The 19,878-nt window shown below is 42.5% G+C and overlaps 1 protein-coding gene across 3 annotated transcripts; it reads right to left on the minus strand.

Annotated features, from left to right (window-relative positions):
• Positions 1-2,752: 2,752 nt before the first annotated feature.
• Positions 2,753-19,634, minus strand: CUNH8orf58 (chromosome unknown C8orf58 homolog). 3 transcript variants are annotated; one of them, XM_073650922.1, is made up of 7 exons: positions 19,516-19,634; positions 7,042-7,703; positions 6,330-6,482; positions 5,912-6,089; positions 5,023-5,120; positions 4,022-4,128; positions 2,753-3,929 (listed from the first exon to the last, which is right to left on the minus strand). In XM_073650922.1, exons 1-7 carry the CDS (start codon positions 19,562-19,564, stop codon positions 3,830-3,832), a joined length of 1,347 nt encoding a protein of 448 aa, XP_073507023.1. In that variant the 5' UTR covers positions 19,565-19,634; the 3' UTR covers positions 2,753-3,829. The 3 variants fall into 3 exon arrangements, with proteins under 3 accessions (XP_073507023.1, XP_073507022.1, XP_073507024.1); XM_073650921.1 differs by having other exon boundaries at positions 2,758-3,929; positions 7,033-7,703; XM_073650923.1 differs by lacking the exon at positions 19,516-19,634 and adding an exon at positions 9,316-9,423 and having other exon boundaries at positions 2,760-3,929; positions 7,033-7,703.
• Positions 19,635-19,878: the final 244 nt, after the last annotated feature.

A 19,878-nucleotide genomic window follows, 5' to 3' on the forward strand; every position in this document is an offset into this window, starting at 1 on the left:
CACTGCACAAGGGCGGCTCCAAGCGCCTCACTGCACAAGGGCGGCTCCAAGCGCCTCACTGCACAAGGGCGGCTCCAAGCGCCTCACTGCACAAGCGCGGCTCCAAGCGCCTCACTGCACAAGCGCGGCTCCAAGCGCCTCACTGCACAAGGGCGGCTCCAAGCGCCTCACTGCACAAGGGCGGCTCCAAGCGCTTCACTGCACAAGGGCGGCTTCAAACGCCTCACTGCACAAGGGCGGCTCCAAGCGCCTCACTGCACAAGGGCGGCTCCAAGCGCTTCACTGCACAAGGGCAGCTCCAAGCACCTCACTGCACAAGGGCGGCTCCAAGCGCCACACTGCACAAGGGCGGCTCCAAGCGCCTCACTGCACAAGCGCGGCTCCAAGCACCTCACTGCACAAGCGCGGCTCCAAGCGCCTCACTGCACAAGCGCGGCTCCAAGCGCCTCACTGCACAAGCGCGGGATTTTAGTGACATCAGCGCAACCAGTGAAGTCAATCAAATTGAGTGGGCAGCGACACCCTTTACTGAACCAAAAATGAATCACACCCCAATGGCTAAACGAGCAGGTACTATATAAGTAAATAAAGTATTTTTTATACATCATTACAGTGCAGTTTTTAATGAAAATAACATGTTAGTGATGCACATTGCATCACTAACAACGCGCTGGGGACAGTTTAGATGCTGAAATGACGTGACAGGTTCCCTTTAATTATGTTATATAACTTGAAAAACAGGGCTGCAGCGCCACTCAGCATCTACAGGTTATGTGTGGTATTGCAGCTCAGTCCCAGTCAAGCTGTTTGTGGGAGAAATCAGCCATGGTTTTGGATTATGTGAAGAAATCCAAATTATATAAACTCTAGAAAAATGTATCTCTGGTCTCAGACATGATACAGACATGGGAGAGTGAGCACACCTATTCAGCACTGCAGAGTATACATGCACTCGTGCCGCAGCACATTGCACATTGCTCTTCTATGAGCTGGCCCGTAACAATGTACTTCTCCATTCATTGAAAAGCAGTGAGATGACTGAGGCATGAGGCACATTCCTGACCATCCATCCTCCTGCTATGAGTCGTCATATCTGTGATTCACAGGTCAATTATAGTGATTTGTACCCTGTAATTTCCTTAATTTCTAGGGACAGTTTCAGGTGTTGACATTTTTCCTATGGATTTTCCTGTCCCTGAGGATGTTCCTGTATGTCAGTAATGACATTTCCACCTGCTCGGCTTCATAAATGACGTCTCATTATTCTATGATCTTCTCTAATTGGGGAATTGCATAAGCGGTCGCTCCCTACGGCTGAGTGTAGGGCAGGAGATTTCCATCTCTGCTGTGTTTTATTGTTGGGACATCGTTACACAATTGACCATAAAGCATCCCGATCTGCTCCCGTACTGATACGAGTGATAATAACCCTGGACATCCGGTAAAGCAGTAATGTGTTACCAGTAGAAGTCAATGATCTCCAGGGCAATTTTTCTTTTGCAGGACAGAGCGGATGTTACAAGCCTTGATGGACTTTAAACAGAAGTTTGGATGTACCTTCACCCTGCAGAGGTGAAGGTAGCATATTTTTAAGCTGCTTTCACACATCTAGGTTTGCAAGTACGGAACGTGATGAACAGACTGGCTGTGGTTCTCCTGACCCGAACGTGATAGCTTCATAGGAGACCCGCAGCTGGTCTATGCATCATGGTCCATACTCGGAAGTGTGAAAACGGCCTATGGCACAGTAACAACACAGCTATGGTGAAGAAGCCACACCGGTAAAGGGTTATTCCCAAAATCACAATTTGGTCTTATAATAATGTACACATATATTTATTAATTTGTGCCAATATAACTCATTTTTAAATCTGCCCCATTTTGCACATGTCACCCCCCAAAAGATGCCTTTCCAGGTTCTAGTTATTTTCCAGTTGCCCTTTAGTAGTCCCAGTGCTCCTGGTCGATCATGCTCAGTGCAGTCTCTCGCTTGGCTTCCTGCTTTGACTTCACCCCTGTATTTTAACTTTAGAATACACTCTATGCTCCTGTAAACTCTCTGCTCCTGTACAGTACTCTGCCAACCTGATTTTATCTTCTACCATCTGCATCAGTATAGGTGCTTGTGTGGTTTTACATCATTGTTAGCTGGTTTTTAGCACAGCTCAACTCTCCTACACTCTTTCATATCGAAGATATGTAATTACTAGGTACTGCAAAGCTGAGCTGTTTTTGTTGCATGCTGCTGACAGATCACCGATGTGAAACTACAACTGCTGCTCTGTTGAAGCATATGGCAAAAGATAATCCTTTTCCGTATGCATCAATAGAGCAGCATTTGCAGTTTCACATCACTGATCTCTCAGCAGAGTGCAGGAAATACAACTCTGCACTGATTAGTTATTATAAGCTCTGCTGTGGATGAGTGCAGGAGAGTTGAGTTCTGCTAGAAAACAGCTAATAATTATGTAAAACCACAGAGACAGCTGAATGGCAGATGATGGCAGAAGATAAAATCTGCCATGTAGGGTACTGTACAGGAGCAGACAGTATGCAGAAACATAACACTCTAGATTATAGGAGGTGGGGAGAGTCAGGAGCACTGCAGCACTGAGGAGAAGCAATTGCTGCTGGGAAATGCAGTTTTAGCGGATAAGAAGACTGCCCATTCATCTATGTGAAGCTGGGTGCCCAGAGCGGCAGATAGAGATGGAAAAAAAAAGACACAGAAGGTACAAGAAATAATCTTTATGTTGGGCTTAGTCTGTATATTATCAATAAGTATGCATTTACGGTGCTTTGTGAAAATAAAATGTGATTGTGGGAATAACCCTTTTAAATAATTTAATGATTTTTGCCTGTGACCACCACTAGGGGGAGCTCCTTACATAAAAAGTTATACAGATAATATTGAGATTAAACAGGTATTCTAGTAAAACATATTATCCTCTAGATTAGCAGGGATCTGACCACTGAGACCCTCACTGATTGCCAGAATGGGCATCCCGTGTCCCCATTTGAATGGAGCAGTGGTTGCACATGCCCACTGCCGCTCAATTCAAGGTCTATGAGACTGACATATCTCCATAAAGGCAGATTGAATGTAACCTTTGTGTGTAAGCGGCATGACTAGTAACCCAAAATCAGTTGGGCTTTCCTTGAGTTTGCTGCCCTTGCCCTATCTTCATCCACCATGGCCAAATCACAGCTTGTTGGCTCCTCTCACCCCAATGGTGGATTACAGCTGAGGCATATACCCCAGCAGATGCCCGCTACCTTCACCCATGCTTTCTACCTGTGCTGAGTTGTACAGGTACCAGATCTGGGAACTTATAACTGGCAGCAGATGCCAAGTTGAGCCCTTCTAATTGGCACCGGATAAGTAATCTATGCCTGGCCCAAACCTGGTACTACAGTCCACAATGAATACCTGTGCGTTACACAAGTAAAATATCATTATTTTATTTATATATAAAAGCAACGTCCATAAAAATAACCTTCCGATATTTCACGCATCTATAATTTATCTTCTTCCGTATATACATACAATATGAATAAATTTTCTGCGCCGAATGTCTATATACATCCTCAATAGTTAGGTAGCGATGTCCTCGGCAGGATATATGTGACGCCAACATTATCAATGACGCGTGGTATTACGATGGATGGGGCTAGGACTTCTCCCCTGGCTGACACTTAGTGCCAATGTTATTCTTCCCAGATACTGGTGCGGTTCTTCCAGACTCTTCTCAGCAGGACACTGAGAGTGAATCCTTCTTCTACAGTGCAATCGAGTGTATCAGTCCCTTCCCCCAGAAAGAAGGAAAACTCAATGAAACTGTCGGCCGTGGTTGCGGGGTCTGATGACCAATCCGGGCAGGAACAATCTTCTCGAATGTTGTGCATTTCCCTCTAACACTGTCTGTGTCCTGCCGAAGAAGGAACCATTAGATATCGAAAAATTGGTGCCATTTGGTGCCTATATTGATCACTTTTTCATGGCCATGGTCCATTAATGTACCTGCAATTGTTGCGTGGTTCTACCGTCTGGCCGCTCCCATGACTTGCACCTTTTCTTGCAAACTTAGAAAGCATATCTTTTACTTTATGCCACTGCGAAGCTTCGGTCTGCGGAGAACAAGAAGGTTCAGCGTTACGATACATATCTGTATATAGAAGAGTTTTTGTTGTCATTGACAGTACCATGACTATCAGAAGACTTACTCGAAAAATATTCATTGCACCCAAGTTCCAGCGTTCCCGCTAGCTACAAATTTAGGCCATATGGATTGTTTCAAATTCCTGCAAGAACTATAATATAACACCCCCTATTATGTATCATCCAATCTCAGGCCATTTTCTTTTATACTGGTGCCTACTAAGGATGAGCGGACCCGTGGAAGTTCGGGTTCATTGGATTTGACTGAACTTTAGTCCAAAGTTCGGTTCCGGTACCAGAACTGTACCCGAACCCCAAAGAAATCAATCATAGAACTTTGGAGTTGGAAAATCTCTCCTCTCTGAACTGTAAAATGGACTTCCAGGAGAAGTCCATGTTCGGAGTTCAGCACCGGACACTAGATGTCCGGTACAAACCCAGAACTTTACAGTTCAGGTTCGCTCATCTCTAGTGGTTACTTTTTTACAAGCTAAATCCCCCAGTTTTAGTTGCAGTATTGTTCTGAAACCCAGAGAGATCTCAAAACTACAACTCTCAGCATGCTCAAACAGATCTAGGTAGTAAAAACTTGCAGGGAGTTATAACTTTATAATCATTAGAAAGCCGCAGGTTGCAAAACCACTGCTCTACAACGTCAGAAGTGGTCATTCCTATAAGAATATAAACAGTAGGAAAATGCTAGCGCATGGTCACCATCGATAAACCATCTGTGAAACCCTATTTAATGGAAATATAATTGTTCTGCAAAGCTCATTTATATGAGCTTCATCCCTAGTACAATCATTATGTAAATATCTTTGTCTTTCAGTGTCTTAGGACCCCTGGACAGGTTGACTACTTACTTTGCAGTTTCGGTGTGGTCTTGGTTTCTCCCCTTCTTGCAGGTTGGGTACACTCACATATTGGGGGTCCATTTTATTTGCCTGTTTCAATCCATTATCTGTAAAGACAACAGAGATTTAGGATTTCAATCATCTCACAGAGTAAAGGCCCCCTTTACATATATATCGGCCAAACCGGCCAATATCATCTGGTACAGCCAATGGAGGCACCAACTCTCCCCCGAAAGATTAAAGAGCTACCGTGTTTAGTAGACTCGGGCTAGATAGCTGCCAGATGAACCATTTTTTGGCAAACAGCCATATAAAGTATATAGGGGGCTTAAAGAAGAACTGTCACTTGCTCAAAAAATTTAGTTAAATACATTGTAAAAAAAAATCACTAAGCTCCACCGATTCTGCTACTCTTTTCCATTTTGCTCTGCATCACTGCATTGCAGAGATATTTACATTTGTTGCTTTTGGAGTGCAGTATGTGAAATCTCTGCTTGTAGTGCAACTGGGACTTTCTTATGAGTCTTTTCTTGGGGTTGTATGCTTTTTCCACTCCCTCCCGCTGCCAATCACAGCTCAGAAATGTCTGAGACTACTAGATCAGCTACCGAGCTGTGATTGGAAGTAAGGGGTGAAAGCGCAACCCCCCCCCCCCAAGACGACTCTGAAGAAACACCCAGTTGCACTAGAAACAGAGCTTTCACATACTGCACTCCAAAAACAATGAATGTGAATATCTCTGCAATGGAGCAACGCACCACAAAATGAAGAAAAGCTGCAGAATCAAGGGAGCGCAAGGATTTTTTCAAGGTATTTAACTCAATTTTTTGTTGAGTAAGTGACAGGTCCTCTTTAAAGTTCTTCAAATTATGAGATCCATTCCTTAAAAGAATTGTACCTTTAACCGTGTTGGGCCTGGCTATGCTGAGAAGCACCCCAGCATGGGAGCTTGATCTCTTCCTATAGTGCTTTGGTTCCCAGATCTTCTTTATTGGATGAGGGTTATCTGTCAGGTCATTATCTGAATCCCTAGAGGCACGAGAGGCGCCACATACACAGGAATCCAGAAAGAGCACCTGTAAAAAGAAAACAGGTCACGAATGAGCACCGCCATAAATCAACTTGACTATGGAAGAGGAGGGTTCAGATGACATTTGGAGAAGTTATCTATTTTTAACTTTTCTAAATGACTGCTACTCAGTCACATTATCCGGAGGGAGGGTTATTTAAGTAGATGTGCAAAACTTTTCCTTGTCCTTAGAGTTAATGTAAATAACTGGGGGAAATTCAGTCGTAAATTCAGTACATCCTCATACCGGTACTTGGTTGTGCCGCTTTCCTTCAGCTTCTTTTTTCTCTTGTTGAAGTCTTTGATTCTTCTCTTGTAGCTCTGCAATTTGCTCTAACATTTGACATAGGCTCTCCAGGTAACGGAGACCATCTCCTGGGAGAAGCAATGGGTCCTGGTCCTAGCAAAGATAAAGGAAGAGTAATGAGCAATGTCCCACATGTATCCTAAGACACTTATGTTCCTTCCTTGTTTGCATGGATTTTATCCATCTCTACCACCCCCAACACACACATATGTTATGGATATTAGATTATAAACTGCATTGCTTCTGGTCCTGAGATACTGTGATTTTTTTTAACCTATAGCCTATGTCAGTGTCGGACTGGGATGTGAAGGGCCCACCAGTAACATTGACTGTGAAGGCCCCCTTTTCAGCTACATGCAAATATTGCATTATCCTTTATCACAAACCTTTTATACATTAAGCTAGGTAGTTTGTTAAATGATTGATACAATGCTGCCATTATCGATACATATAGAATCAAGTTTATTCTCCCAACTACTACTCATATAGAAGGCTGGGAGGCCCACTCCTGAACAGGGGCCTACCTGGGGATTCACCTGTTCCCCTGTTGGCCAGTCCGAGCCTGGCCTATGTCTAGTTTTCCTAAAACTTCTCTGTAAGTTGGGCTCATATGTGATATGTAAAGCTTCATGAATGAACGTACCTTATTTACCTGACTGTGACGTGTTGGACTTTTTGTCTGGTGGGTGAAGGTTTTCCCTCTACGTTGCTCCTTTAATGATCCCACATACTGACGGTGATACCTTGATGTTCTGTTCTGAATGGACTCTCTACTAGTGCTCCGTCTCCTGCTCCTGAGGATGGCCTGCTCCAGCTTTTGGGGCACACCTGACATGTCTCGTTCCCGTTGCTGGGTGAAAAAATGTTCCATCGTGTCTACATCCTTGTCTGAATGCATATTAAAGCTCCCTGTGTTCTCAACAGCCGGATGATTCAATATGACCGTCTCCTCAGATTTTGCTAAGCTCCCTTGGCTTTCAATATTTGTGCTTTTTGGACTTTCAGGAACCTCAGGGGTGGGGCCATCCAGACTCTCAGAATACTCAGGGGTGGAGCTTTCCAGACTTTCTGATTCATCAGGATTGTAGCTACTCTCAGATCCAAAAGGAGATGGTGGTGGTAACTCCACACCAGAATCCTCGGACTCTGACTTCTCAAAGCGTTTACGTACAACTATACATCCTCTGCTTCCTCCATCATTAGTCATTAGTGGAGCATAAGGAGAAAAAGTGGGACCGTAACAATGTGAGGTAGGATCCATGAGGCGCCGATATACAGCAGTTTTTCCCAGAAGTATACAGCCCTCTGAATGACCTGCAAGTATACAAAACATGTATGAGATATATTGTATGGATATTCATAATCAATAAGCAAAAATGACCGTAAGGTTGTTATGTGTCCAGAACAAACATATACTCATATGAAGATGAATACAAATTATAACAAAGTTTATTAGAGTATAATGCAAACGTAAAATAAACTTAGATAGGGGAACGACTACAAAATTAGTTAAGTTCAAGGTAAAAGGGATAGGTGCGGGATCTATAGCTGAATAGTTGTTAAATATAGCTATAATTACTGTCTAGAAATATTAGTATACATATGATTGTGACTGGATGGGTCAGGATAATAATCACAGCTAAAGTAACATCTGACTGCATATAAAAAATATTATTCAGATTAAAACGTATCTAGATATTGTATAGTATGCAGAAAAATTAGTGTATAGAACTGGGTAAAGAACAAAACAAACACTGTAAATCTACAATAGGATCACATAGATGTGTACTGAAACCAGTAAGTTAGATATTAGAAATATGACCTATATTGGTCAAGATGACAACCATGTGCGATAATTCAAAAAAGTGACATGTGCCTTGTATGTAAACATATATGGAAAGTATCTGTAATAGTCACATTATCCTATGATATTTTCGTAAAAAGTGAAAAAAATTGCAAACCTGCAGTGTAGTCACAAACGTGTGTATAGAATCAACAATCTAACATGTGAATAAATGAGTAAAGAAATATGCAGCATATCAGGGATAATACATATTAAAATCCAAGTGGACATATACCCAGTACCCAGAGCCGCCACCCAACGCGCGTTTTGCCGGTGACTTTGACGAGTTGCAATGTATTTGTAAAAATCGGATGTTATACTATTCCTCTGTACGGCATCCGATTTTTTTTCACGCACCCATAGACTTGATGGGTGAATTTCATCCTATTTTTGGAGGAAAATCGTGCACTCTACGATTTTTTTTCCACATGTAGATTGTAAATGAAAGAAATCACTCATCTACACTGCCTTATTGAATAACGTTGGTCCAAGTGTGATCCATTTTTTTAAGCACCAGGACCGAAAATACGGTTGTGTGCACAATCCTAAACTATTGCTAGATACCAATGTGAGGTGGCGTAACTACAGTGGGTGTAGGGATTGCCGTTGCCCTGAGATCCGCTTGACCCATATGAGAAGACCCAAGATAGTTGGGGGCTCTGATAGAGATTTTGCATTGGGGTCCACAAGCTTCAAGTTCCACCACTGCCAATGTGCATGGTACGTGAATCCTATCCAGTGATCCGAGAGGTGTTGAGTTCTCCTTCAATGGAAGTCTTCAAACAAGCTGGACAGACATCTGTCTGAGATGGTTTAGTGACTCCTGCATTGAGCCGGGGGTTGGACACGATGACCCCGGAGGTCCCTTCCAACTCTAACATTCTATGATTCCATGATTCCGCAGTTGCTCGTCACTTTTTGAAGGTGACAAAATTACAAAACTCTATAGCCGGAATGTACAATAGTTGACATGCAAGTGTGTATATAAAAAAGTACAAAGTAAAATCAAATTCAATCTATCAACTTGGCAGCATTATATAATATAATACACCTGCGATGCACACGGTAGAGACAGTCACATACCTGCCAGTGGACGAGTGCAGTCTGAGCTTTAGGACAGGTCTATCCAGGTATTAGACACATTCCTCGATCTACACCCCTGGATGTGCCCGACTGAAACTGAGACGTCCTAGCCCAATCCATGTCATACCTGCCCTATCTCACCTGTGCTCGCTCCTCCCTGTTCCCTCCGCACCTTATACGGCTGCTTATTACAATTCAGATTCTTGCCATAGCACACACACACGGACACTATCCACAGCCGGCTCTGGGATATGGGAATGTAGCACAACTAGCACTGCTACATTCCAATTTTTCATCTGATAGGAACCTGGAGCGAATTGCAAAATGCAGACAATGGAGCACATGCCGGGCAACATGTACACATGAATGCACGGGACTGAGCGGTATAGATGTCTGTAGTCACATTGTATTGGCCACTTGCACAATCGTTACTGATATGCAGATGTAGCAGAGCTGAATCGGTCATTTAACTGTCAGCTCAATATAATATATATATAACCAAAGTTTCCCATTCTGAATATTCATTAGGGGGTCTTTTAGATCTTCAGAAAAATAAATCCCTAAAAATAATTTATTGCTAGCAAAATAATATCACAAAACATCCTGATCCTTTTTTTCTTTTTACATGTGAAAAGGGGTCCAGTTACAGACATCTAAAATAGCATTAGGACCCTTCAAACAGCGACCCATATCTCAGCTTCCTGCAGTTCTGCGAGGTGACGTGAAGGGAGTGGGATATGGGGTCATCGCTGAAGTTTGGGGACTTCAGCAGAGTTCTCCTTTAATGTATGTGTAACTTTAATGTATAGGGGGCTCATTTATAAAGAATGGCGCAGACTGTATTTTAGAGCGTAAATGTAAGGCTACGTTCACATTTTCAGTATTTCACATATTGGGATCAATTTTTTTTATTTTTTTGCTCTGCCAACAATTGGCTCAGATCTGGCAAACGTTGTATAGACAGATATACTAATATTATAAATGTGAAATTACAATTATATTGCAATTTATTATGTTATACTAGATGTATTAATAAAGGGCTTGACCAAGATCCAGAAACAGCGCCACGCTTGTCCAAGGGTTGTGTCTGGTATTGCAGCTCAGTGGTTGAATTGTAATATCAGTCTCAACCTTGGAACCCGAGTTTTGCTATTTTTTATTAAATCCCTTACGACCCCCTTAAATTCCTTTACCCCCCCGGCTTCATGTCTCAGGATTGAGCTTTTCATAAATGGGTGACATTCGTATAGTGGTGGGGATTCATAAATGTGACATTCGGCACAAAAGACGTATGAAAGTATTAAGGAACATCTGATGTTCTATAAACTTTTTTGGGTGACCGTACAAAGCTTTGTATAATTTTTGGGAATACATTGCATGTTCTTTGAAGTTGTTTTTTTTTGGGGGGGGTCTGTGAAAATGGAGCAAATTTTAAAGGTCATGTATAAAAACAACTTTCTATGGTAATAAAGCCAAAACCTATATTTTATAAGAGTCCCCTATATCCAAAATGAGCATTACAGCTTGGGGTCATGATGACCATCCGCACCCATCTCCATTACCCCTGGAAATCAAAAATGGTCGGCGCCAAACAACACTCTACACTACAGCGTATTATACCCGGCACACAATGCCCTTTTTTCTGCGCCCTTTATCAGACACCCACATAACGTTCTGCTTCATCTACCAAGAAGTTCTTTATGGAATTTATCAGATTACGGGAAGCCACATTCCAGAAGCATGACTCCCGTAACCGGATGTGAGCCAGATATTTGCTCAAATGGGGACAGAAGTATTTTAGATTGTGTGCCCGGGATCTGTGAGACGGATCTATATCGTCCGGGGACAAGGGTTACTGAAATATTGATTTTAAAGGACCAGTCTACCGAAAACAAAGAAAGTGCCCACCTGTAACCCTATAAAGTGTCCCTTGTATGCACACATCACAGGTCGTTCATGGGTCAATTGGCACCCAGTTGGGCTAATCATTGCAAAATATCTGCAATGATTAGGTGATAGAAGCTAGTTCTGATCGGTAAATGCTTCAATCCAAAGTCCTGTACACATGCCATCTTCCAGGTGGAAAAAAGTGCACAGGAACATGATGCACAGAAATGTCAAAACTTCAGGGTTCGGGAACTTTAAAGGGGTTAAAAGAAATAACGAGCTCGTTATTCAAGAGGCTTCATTTTGAAGGGAAACCGCCCTCTCCATATACTTGAAAGTACAGAGTAAAGATGCCCAGCAGTGGGCCCGATATATAAACTACTCCAAAGACATCAGTGAAAATGTTTCAGGAAAATGACCTTCGGCGTTTTCCTGAAGTGTTTCGCCTTGAAAAAGCTCCTCTGGTGTCTTAAAAACCCTAGTTTGTTTTTGTTAGAACCAGTTGTGTTGGTTGGAACTGATTATTCGAGATCTCTTCTGGTGGCATAAGTACAACTTTATGTGCACCTTAAGTGGTACACAATTAGTGGCAAGTGCCAGATGCCTAAAAATTTGATCAACACGCCCCTGTGAGACGTCTGTGAGCAGTAGAGTTGTCTGAATGGGGACTGTTGAGATTCAGGTATTGGTCCAAAGGACAGTTTCATCTAATTGTAGTGTAGGATTAGGTAGTCTGCCATCCTGGGCCAGTTATCATCATATCTCCAACCCGTCTCAAGTCTTCTACTACTCAACAATTGTCAGCGACTGTCCCTTCGAGCGCACCCGTCTCTAGTAGGCAGCAGTGGTCTCTCCAGCCGTCTACAGATATAATGTGTCTGCCTCTTATTTCAAGGTCAGTCTGGAGATTCCAGTTATGGACAACCAAAGGGGTCGTGCTGCCAGTCATAAAAGGCAAGCTTGATCTGACGGCTGGCTGTGCCTACAAGCTTCACAAAGATTTTCCATCTAGATAGTCTCGCTTTCTTTTACAGATAGGGCTTTACGTCTGGTCAGCATGTGAGTTTCATTCCACCAGAGGGAAGAGAACCGAAAGTCATAGTTGTGTTACGAGGTCAAAAGGATTTCAGTCCATCATTTCTATTCATTTCAAAATTCCTAGTGATTGGGACTATTTAGAGAGTTATTTGCAAATTTTTTTGGTGGTCTAAAGATAGCCATACACTTTCGACAGCTATTCCTCCCAGCTCCCATATACATGCACACTCGCTTCGGCTGAGTGTGCATGTGCTCTTCATGGGGAGAGGGAAAAAAGCTGCCGACAGCTACCTTTGTGGGTGGTGTATCTACTAAGAGTACAAAAAGATTGAGCATGTTGAAATTCATCATGCCTGACCTTTCCTTCCCCTGCCATGTGCTGTAGGAAGGGAGTCAGAATACCCCCATACAACCAAAATTTTTGAGATTGGTTACCATTTAATTTGTATAGCCACCTTAAAGTGACCCTCCATTCTGGGCCTGAAAAGTGACTATACATCTACAGGGTGCCCTCTGTTTTCCCTACTGTTGCCTCTTCTGCTCAGATCAGTATTCATTTCCCCTGCTTCCAAGATGGCCCCCACAGCGGCATGGGAAATTCAATGGTAAGTCCAAATCAAACCTTCCTGCTTTTGCTATCCCACGGCACAGAAAAGGCAGAGAAGGTGTGGTTTAGACTTGCCACTGCACCATCTATACTACTCGGCTGCCATACTGGAAGCAGGAGGAATGGAACGCCAGTCTGAGTAGAGGAGGCAGCAGGAGTCAAACTGGGAGAGCACCAGGTAGGGTGACTATACATGAGATATCTATAGTCACTTTTCAGTCCCAGTTTGGAGGGTCTCTTTAAGCTAGGGAAGGTGTTCAGTTATTGTTCTCTGGTCACCTAGGGCAGTTAAAGGTTCAATGATAAATTCAGGTTGCTCATAGTGGTCCAGTCCTTAAAGGTCTCCCTAGGAAATGAGGTCTTGGGTCATTGCCAAGTCTGACACCTTCTTAAACTGACCTACTCAATATGAATTTCTCTATGATATGACAAAAAGAACCCCCCCCATGTCAATCCAAAATCCACAACCCAGTGTTAGGTTGCAGCCACCATCCTTCCCTGGCACCTAGGACCATTTACCACCTAACTATTTATTCAGAGTGACTGACAGTACAGAATCTTCAGAAGACCTTGAAATTCCCTTACACATTAAAGTAAAGTCAGCAAAATCTGCAAATTTAACCAGATTGGATAAACATCTTACTTCTATGGGGGCCTCCTGACAACTCAGGGGCAAATTATGAGAAGGAGTGGGCTTGATTAATTTTAATGTGCAATACCTTTGTTTCCAGGGTAGATAAGGTGTTGTCAGAGGTATCTGGTAATGTTAAAGGGATATTCTCAAGTTTGGAAGTTTTTCTCCATCTATGGGATAAGTGATCATTTCCTGATCGCTGGGGGTCCTACCGTTGGGACTCGAGAAGACCCCTTTAAGGTGGATTTCCACTGAAAGATTATGCTTGTTTCATGATATTCTAGCAGTGGAAACAGTTCTATATATCAGTATATTTGTTATATTGCATCCTCCACTAAGTCAAAACGTGCTTAAAATTTTTTCCTGACAAGTGATCATTATCATGTCATCCGCAGCGAGTGATAACAATCGGCTGAGAATGTCCTATATAGGGGTACTGTTGTGTATCGCAGTGTATATCGGTGTATGTATACTGTCCAAACATGCCCGCTCCCGTAACACAAGAATGTGTGAAGTCTCATCAGACCATGGAAAAATGACAAAATTACACGTCGCATTTTATTTTTTTTGCTGGTGAAGGATAAAAGCAAGTGGAAACCGCCTAATCCTTTAGGGTACACCAATATATATATAAAAAAATTCTGCTACAGATTTTGTAGTACATCTGCATTAAATCAGCATGCGTTATATGCAGATTTTCTGTGGCTTTTGCTGAGTGTTTCACCACACTCATGGCAAAAGGATTTGGTGAAATTTTGTTCACTTGGCCGCTGATTTTTTTTGCCGGCAAATCTAAGCAGAAAATCTAAATCTTATCCAAGATTAGAAAAAAAGGATCTGCTAAATTTTCCCAGAAACAGTGCCACTCTAGTCTGGCTAAACTGTAATACCAAAGTCAACCTATGAACAAGGGTGGCGCTGTTTCTCAAAAAAAAAAAAGTGCAAATCTTCTTTTCTAAAGCTGTACCAAATGAGGACAAATAGACATCAGGACATAGAAGTTCCCAAAGAAATCAACAAGCTTTTCAAGACTCCTTAAAGAGAACCGGTCACCATGAAAATACAGTCCAATCTGAAAGCAAAATGTCATGGAGCCAAGGAAGCTGAGTGGATTAATACATAGTTTTGTGGGTATAGATTTAATCATTTTAAGCTCTGCTCTTTCTGGGATTTTCGGTGCAGTGGGCGGTCCTATCAGTGATTGACAACGATCTCTCTATGTACTCTTATAAAAACAAGCTGTCAATCACTGATAGGACCGCCCACTACACCGAAAATCCCAGAAAGAGCAGAGCTTAAAATAATTAAAACACAGGTTATATTGAATATACACCCACAAAGCTATATATCAATCCGCTCAGCTCCCCCTGCTTTATAACATGGTGCCTGCAGATTGGACGGCATTTTCATGGTGACCGGTTCCCTTTAGCAATGGCGCTCATAAAGTAAAACCTAAACTGAATTAGGGAATGTATCATGACTTAGTCTGAAAAGTAATCCCTATGTGAGTCGTAATGGCGGCCCTATTGGTTGCATTCCAGTGGTAGGATGGTATTAAGACAAGACTTAATTAGAAATTATTCATTTAATTTAAGGCAGGGATGCCAAACTCAAACACACAGAGGGCCAAAATTAAAAGCTTAGACAAAGTTGCGGGCCAACTAGTATACAGTGTAATGGCCCCCACAAAGTCCTCCATACAGAATAATGGGCACCACAAAGTCCTCCATACAGAATAATGGGCACAACATAGTCCTCCATACAGAATAATGGGCACCACATAGTCCTCCATACAGTATAATGGGCCCCACATAGTTCTCCATACAGAATAATGTGCCCCACATAGTCCTCCATACAGTATAATGGGCCCCACATAGTCCTCCATTCAGAATAATGGCCCCACATAGTCCTCCATACAGTATAATGGGTCCCACACAGTGCTCCATACAGAATAATAGGCCCCACATAGTCCTCTATAAAGAAAAATGCCCCCACATAGCCCTCCATACAGAATAATGGCCCCACATAGTCCTCCATACAGAATAATGTAAACCCACATAGTCCTTCAAAAAAGAATAATGAGCCCCACATAGTCCTCCATACAGTATAATAGGCCTAAAATAGTCCTCCATAAAGTATAATGTGCCCCACATAGTCCTTCAATACAGAATAATAGGCCCAAAATAGTCCTCCATAAAGTATAATGTGCCCCACATAGTCCTTCAATACAGAATAATGGGCCCCACATAGTCCTCTATGCAGTATAATGAGCCCCACATAGTCCTCCATAAAGTATAATGTGCCCCACATAGTCCTTCATACAGAATAATGGCTCTACATAGTGCTCCATACAGTATAATGGGCACCACATAGTCCTCCATACAGAATAATGGCCCCACGTAGTCCTCCATACAGTATAATGGGCCGCACATAGTCCTACATACAGAATAATGGCTCCACATAGTGCTCCATACAGTATAATTGGCCCCACATAGTCCTCCATACAGTATAATGGCCCCACAAATTCCTCCATACAGAATAATGGCCCCACATAGTCCTCCATACAGTATAATGGCCCCACATAGTCCTCCATACAGTATAATGGCCCCACATAGTCCTTCATACAGTATAATGGCCCCACATAGTCCTCTATACAGAATAATGGTCCCACATAGTCCTCCATACAGTATAATGGGCCCCACCTAGTCCTCCATACAGAATAATGGGCCCACATAGTCCTCCATACAGAATAATGGCCCCACATAGTCCTCCATACAGTATAATGGCCCCACATAGTCCTCCATACAGTATAACGGGCCCCACATAGTCCTCCATACAGAATAATGGGCCCCACATAGTCCTCCATACAGTAAAATGGGCCCCACATAGTCCTCAATACAGTATAATGGGCCCCACATAGTCCTCCATACAGTATAAAGGGCCCACATAGTCCTCCATACAGTATAATAGGCCCCACATAGTCCTCCATACAGAATAATGGGCCCCACATAGTCCTCCATACAGTATAATGGGCCCCACATAGTCCTCCATACAGTATAATGGCCCCACATAGTCCTCCATACAGTATAATAGGCCCCACATAGTCCTCCATACAGAATAATGGGCCCCACATAGTCCTCCATAAAGAATAATGGGCCCCACATGGTCCTCCATACAGTATAACGGGCCCCACATAGTCCTCCATACAGTATAATGGGCCCCACATAGTCCTCCATACAGTATAATGGGCCCCACATAGTCCTCCATACAGAATAATGGGCCCCACATAGTCCTCCATACAGAATAACGGGCCCCACATAGTCCTCCATACAGAATAATGGACCCCACATAGTCCTCCATACAGTATAATGTGCCCCACATAGTCCTCCATGCAGAATAATGGGCCCACATAGTCTTCCATATAGAATAATGGGCCCACATAGTCCTCAATATAGAATAATAGGCCCACATAGTCCTCCATACAGTATAATGGGCCCCACGTAGTCCTCCATACAGAATAATGGGCCCCACATAGTCCTCCATACAGAATAATGGGCCCCACATGGTCCTCCATACAGAATAATGGCCCCACATAGTCGTTCATGCAGAATAATGGGCCCCACATAGTCTTCCATATAGAATAATGGGCCCACATAGTCCTCAATATAGAATAATGGGCCCACATAGTCCTCCATACAGTATAATGGGGCCCACATAGTCCTCAATATAGAATAATGGGCCCACATAGTCCTCCATACAGTATAATGGGCCCCACATAGTCCTCCATACAGAATAATGGGCCCCACATAGTCCTCCATACAGAATAATGGGCCCCACATGGTCCTCCATACAGAATAATGGCCCCACATAGTCCTCCATGCAGAATAATAGGCCCACATAGTCTTCCATATAGAATAATGGGCCCCACATAGTCCTCCATACAGAATAATAGGCCCACATAGTCTTCCATATAGAATAATGGGCCCACATAGTCCTCAATATAGAATAATGGGCCCACATAGTCCTCCATACAGTATAATGGGGCCCACATGGTCTTCCATACAGAATAATGGCCCCTCCATGCAGAATAATAGGCCCACATAGTCTTCCATATAGAATAATGGGCCCCACATAGTCCTCCATACAGAATAATAGGCCCACATAGTCTTCCATATAGAATAATGGGCCCACATAGTCCTCAATGTAGAATAATGGGCCCACATAGTCCTCCATACAGTATAATGGCCCCACATAGTCCTCCATACAGTATAATGGGCCCACATAGGGTTGGTGGTTCTGGTGTCGTGGGCCAAATATAACCACCCTGAGGTTCAGATTTGGCCCACGGGCCGGAGTTTGACATGTGTGATTTAAGGGATTACTTAAACTTGGAGAAATTTAATTTTAAATTCTTTATATATATCTTTATTTTGTAGATATTTTATTATGTAACAAGTCCCCCAAATTTTTTTTTAAAAGCTCATTTTGGGATGTTTAAACAATGGCGGCTATGTCATTCTCAGTGAGACTTGGCTTAGTTGTGATTTTCCCACCCACCCGTCAGTTTAGCATATAATGATATTTTACTGTATCACATTATCTGTCAGGAACAATCTCTATTTTGTACTCAAATCCTCTTACCATTGTATAAAGGTCCACAATCCCACCCATCACAAGGACACTCCCGGGTTTGGGCATAAATAAATATATATAATATACAAATGTCATTCCTCTGTCCACTACTTATGCCTGTTATATTATATAGGGCTGTTTATAATGGGGATTATTAGATCATTATCATCATATAAACTAGAATTATTACTATATAGATGCAGGAGAGCTGAATGGGTCAGTTAGGCTCAGCTCAGTTAGGCTAATCTGGTATGCTTACTTGCAGTCCTATGCAAAACTAAAGGTTCGTTCACACAGACAGATGATCTGACGTGTAGATGTGCTCAACGTTCAGATCCCATAAGTGATCCTATCTATCTACAATACATGAATTCATAAAGTATTGTACAAACATTTATGTTGATATGGAATTAGCGATAAGATGTTCCATGATCAATTTCACAGTTTTATATGAACAGCGGCATTTGCAATAATAAAGATGAGCAATAAGACACGAATGTGAACTTGTTCCAATGTTCCAACTGCTAAGGAATGATCAACCCATTACTGAAAGCCGTACAGATTTAGGATGTCCCCTCCGAGTGCCATTTACATTACACAATTTTCAAAAAAGGAACGAGAATTTTTTTGCTCGCATAAACGATTCCATGCACGATGAACGAGCATTTTTGGACACATTGGTCGTTAACGTTAGAATTTGACGGATTATCGTCCAGTGTATATGCAGATGGGGCCACGTTCACACGTTCAGTATTTGGTCAGTATTTTACATCAGTATTTGTAAGCCAAAACCAGGAGTGGGTGATAAATACAGAAGTGGCGACCTGTTTCTATTATACTTTTCCTCTGATTGTTCCACTCCAGGTTTTGGCTTCCTAATACTGATGTAAAATACTGAACGTGTGAACGTGGCCTAGGACTGGGGCACAGAACGCTTGCCCAAGAATTGCTCTATGCCACGACTACATCACAGCATAGTGCGACCAGCGAGGTACTGAGACCAGGAAGTCACAAAAAATTCGCAACCAGTTGGATTTTTTGTGACTTGCTTGTAACAGTCCCAGTACTTTGCGGATCACGATCCGACCCCATTAACCTGCAATGTAGCATCGGCTTACAGTGATCTTGTGTCGCAGCTCAAGTCGCCGTGTATCCCCAGCCTAAGGTTAAAATAGTGATATACAAAAATTAGCAGAGCTAAATGGCAAATTCAGATATGCATATGATAAATAAATATATACGTGAATTGTACCAATTTATATTTAATATCATATATAAATATATATATATAGTATATATATATATACATGTATATATATAAACAGTATATATATATATAGAGAGAGAGAGAAATATGAATTCAATTGGTTCCCATGTCTGAGAAGCTTGCACGCGCCGTTACCTTCATTGCATAGTGTCCCAAAGGTCAGCTTCCTATGGCGGGCCAGCATCTTGCCGTGTAGGATCTGGCTGGAGACGTCTTGTGTGCCTGCAGACTATTCCAGTAATGTGGAACAGAGTGTGGGAGACTCAGATAAAAGCCCCTCTGTGTGTGTCCATGGGAGGGGTCAGTCCTATCAGCAGGCTGGACATGGCAGCCATGGGGGTGTTAAGCAGTTAATGAGTTCTGTTTTCTTTGAGAAAAGTCTATTGTCCTTCTTCTCACACTCAAGAAAAGAATAAAACTGCCAGAACTTACTGGTAAAGTGTCTGCTACTGTTCTCACACACTGGGCCTACAGAACTGACACTCTACAGACACGTAA

This window comes from Phyllobates terribilis, unplaced genomic scaffold (assembly GCF_046119375.1).
Source record: "Phyllobates terribilis strain yellow unplaced genomic scaffold, ASM4611937v1 Scaffold_11__3_contigs__length_659146591, whole genome shotgun sequence".
NCBI classification, from domain to species: domain Eukaryota; kingdom Metazoa; phylum Chordata; class Amphibia; order Anura; family Dendrobatidae; genus Phyllobates; species Phyllobates terribilis.

Excerpts from the sequence above, each read along its gene's own strand:
- CUNH8orf58 (XM_073650921.1), bottom strand. The coding sequence starts at position 19,564 with ATGCTGGCCCGCCATAGGAAGCTGACCTTTGGGACACTATGCAATGAA. Across the intron at positions 6,483-7,032 it reads GTCACAGTCAGGTAAATAAG|GACCAGGACCCATTGCTTCT; the intron begins GTACGTTCATTC and ends TATCTTTGCTAG. Across the intron at positions 6,090-6,329 it reads AGCGGCACAACCAAGTACCG|GTGCTCTTTCTGGATTCCTG; the intron begins GTATGAGGATGT and ends TTCTTTTTACAG.